This window comes from Stegastes partitus, unplaced genomic scaffold, assembly GCF_000690725.1.
Source record: "Stegastes partitus isolate 25-593 unplaced genomic scaffold, Stegastes_partitus-1.0.2 Scaffold283, whole genome shotgun sequence".
Lineage (NCBI taxonomy): Eukaryota > Metazoa > Chordata > Actinopteri > Pomacentridae > Stegastes > Stegastes partitus.
Window position 1 is genome coordinate 342,004 of NW_007578014.1, and position 2,874 is coordinate 344,877.

The window sequence follows — 2,874 nt, forward strand, 5'->3', positions numbered from 1 at the left end:
AAGCCCTCCTCGTATCTGGACCTCCGTCTGGACAATCCGACAGCCTTGATATCCGACATAGAAGAAGGTTTTACATTTAGTGTTGGGTTATCGAGTCACGACTGTATATCTGTAATAAGAAACGTCGTACACTTGAACGGTAAAGCTGATGTAAGTCATCCTATAAAGGAAGGTGAAGGTTTTTTTTGACCTGGAAAATTCTAGAAACTAAAATATAAATCCAGTTTAGCGATTAAATGAGGAGCTCGCCGTATACTGAGACTGTAAGTCTGTACGTCGTGGCGTCCCTGTTTTTTAGGAGGCAGAACATAAAGGCAGCACTCCGGAGAATTTCTTATTTTTGGACAAACTTGACCCACTTACAATCCACCCACCATCTGGGAGCCACGACTTTATTCTGAAGATATTTCGGTCATGTCCAACACACAAGGCTGGATGGAGACGCGTCCAACAGCTGAAGTGCTAAAGAAGGAGTTCCAAGTTTCTGCAGAACTGTCACTGTCGATTGGACTCAACCACTGAACTCGGAGACTCACACTCTTCCTTTATTGAAAGCAAATGGAATATTTCAGCTCTTACAACAGATAAAAACGATACTGATGCTTATAGGAGGATGAACGATCGGCGGGCGTTCACGCGAGGCTCTTCTGTAATCCAGCGGAGATGCTTTTTTGTGTCTGGATGTTTGCGCCCTGTTGATAAATGCTTATTTTACTGTGTTCCTTTGCTCAAACTTTCAATAAAACGCTTATTTTCAACACACACACACAAAAAAGAAGGAGAAGTTGAAAGCAGTGGGACATTCCTGTGCACGGCTGAAAACAAAGATGAGTCATTGTGCCGTCCCGCCGCTGTGTGTCTGAGCGCTGTATTAGGAATTGATTGAGAACACAATCGAAGGCAAGGATGCCTCACAATACCTGATCAAAGTTTCATAAAGGGTTCCTATGGAAACCGCTGACAAAAACAAAACAACTGAGGAACTGTGCTTCTTCGGGCCTGAAAGGGATTGTTGAAGACAGCCAATATAACTCAACAATGATGACAAAGAACAGCGAAGACACCCAGGAGATAACAACCTTGTAGACAAAAAGCACCGAGAAAATCACTTCGGCGCCGATGCTGATGTGGATTTGTCATGGAAGCAGCACGACAAGAAATGACATGATCGTGCCTTGCCAGTGTTTACCGAGAACAACACGCAGATGAACGCCTCCTCACACAGGAGATGTTCTAACAAGCTGCTCTTTTCTAATCAGTGTCGTCTCACCGCTGTTGTGGGCCTCCAGCTGCGACGCCGAGTTGACCGCCACTTTGCAGAGCGAGCAGTAGAGCAGACGTCTGGCCTTCTCCTCTTCTGTTTCCGCGTCCGTCTCCGTCTCGGGTTCGGCCTCCGGCTCCAGGTCCGGTTCTGAGGGCGGGCCGAGCTTCTCGTCTCCCCCAGCGGCTGAGGTAGTCTCTGGGGCTGTGGCTGCCGTGGCGCCCGGGACTATCAGCGAGGCCACAGGTGCCGGCGTTGGCGTGGTCGGGGTCGCCAAGGATGCCAAGGGTTGTGCCGGTCTGAGCACGGGGGAGAGCGGCAGTGGCGCTGTTCCAGGGACGCCATCTGCACAGAGAAATGCATGATTTTCTTTTGAGTCAAATTGCTCCATCCATCATTTAGGGACTGAAATGTTTTATTCATGTAACGTTCAGCCAACAGCTGACTGAACATCTTTTTATTCAGACTTTAGTGGATCATCTCTATTTTATTAGTGTGATTTATTCAAGCGTACAACATAAAGCATCAACACAGAAATGAGAAGGACTGTGTAGCGTAAACTCAGTATTATGGAAGTTGAGATTAGGGAACAGTGAATCAAACACAGGTGGTGATGACTGTGAAAAGAAAAGAAAATCCTGTTAAAAAAATGTTTTCTGGCAGCGAGAGTACGAGAACAAAATACATAAAACATGTTAGAATACCGTAACATTCAGAAACTGTTAATACGGCAGCAAATAGTGACGATTTAGCTCATTTAAATACAATAAAACTGTAATTTTACTGTCACACAGTTTGTAAATGAACATTTTCTGTGACTTTAATAGATAATATGTATAATTAAACATTTTTTAACTAATGGTTTAAAAATATTAAATCCTTAATATATCTATTTTTTCTTTAGAATAAAAGCAAATTTTTGGGGGTAATGTTTTTAGTTTTTTTAAAAAATGATATCTGTTTCTGTAAATAAAGGTATTTTTTGATTGATTTGAATACTGTAAAAAAAAAAACATTTAACTTTTAATATTTGTAGGAATACAGACTGTTTTCTGTGGTTTTATTAAACATTATATGAATATCATTAATTTAACAAAACAGGGGCAATTTGTAAAATAACAGTTAAATACACTAAAAAAGGTTTTTTTGTTGTTTGTTTATTTTTCTATTTTTTATTTTTATTCATTTTATTTATTTATTTGTTTATTTGTTTATTTATTTTTAACCAATATTCAATTCCTAATAAACATAATTTCCCTTTCAAATACCTGCAAATATTTTTTAAATCATAAATTCTTTTGCTGATTAAACACAGTAAAATAATGTGTAATTTTATGGTCAAACATTGTCAAATAATTAACAGTTTTGAAAAAACAAATTCTGATGTGGATTATTTCCAGTTCTGGCCTTTTTTTTTTTTTTAAGGAAGTAAATTCATACTTTTTTGTGACTTCATTAGTTACTATCAGGACAAATCTGTAACACAGCAGTACTTCTCTGTAAAATTACACTTAAAAACTACTTAAAGACGCCTGGCCTCAATAAAAACTGCATTATTCAACGTTGTGTGTCTTATGTGACGTTTTGCTTGACAACAAATCCTCCTCCATCCA

The 2,874-nt window shown here is 39.4% G+C and overlaps 1 protein-coding gene across 1 annotated transcript in view; it reads right to left on the reverse strand.

Annotated features, from left to right (window-relative positions):
• The window catches only part of znf385d (zinc finger protein 385D), a 98,169-nt gene that overhangs the window by 12,304 nt on the left and 82,991 nt on the right, over window positions 1-2,874 (reverse strand). Inside the window, exon 5 of the mRNA XM_008282730.1 lies at window positions 1,271-1,606. Within this exon, the coding sequence (XP_008280952.1) occupies window positions 1,271-1,606 (336 nt within the window). The remainder of the gene's footprint in view (window positions 1-1,270; window positions 1,607-2,874) is intronic.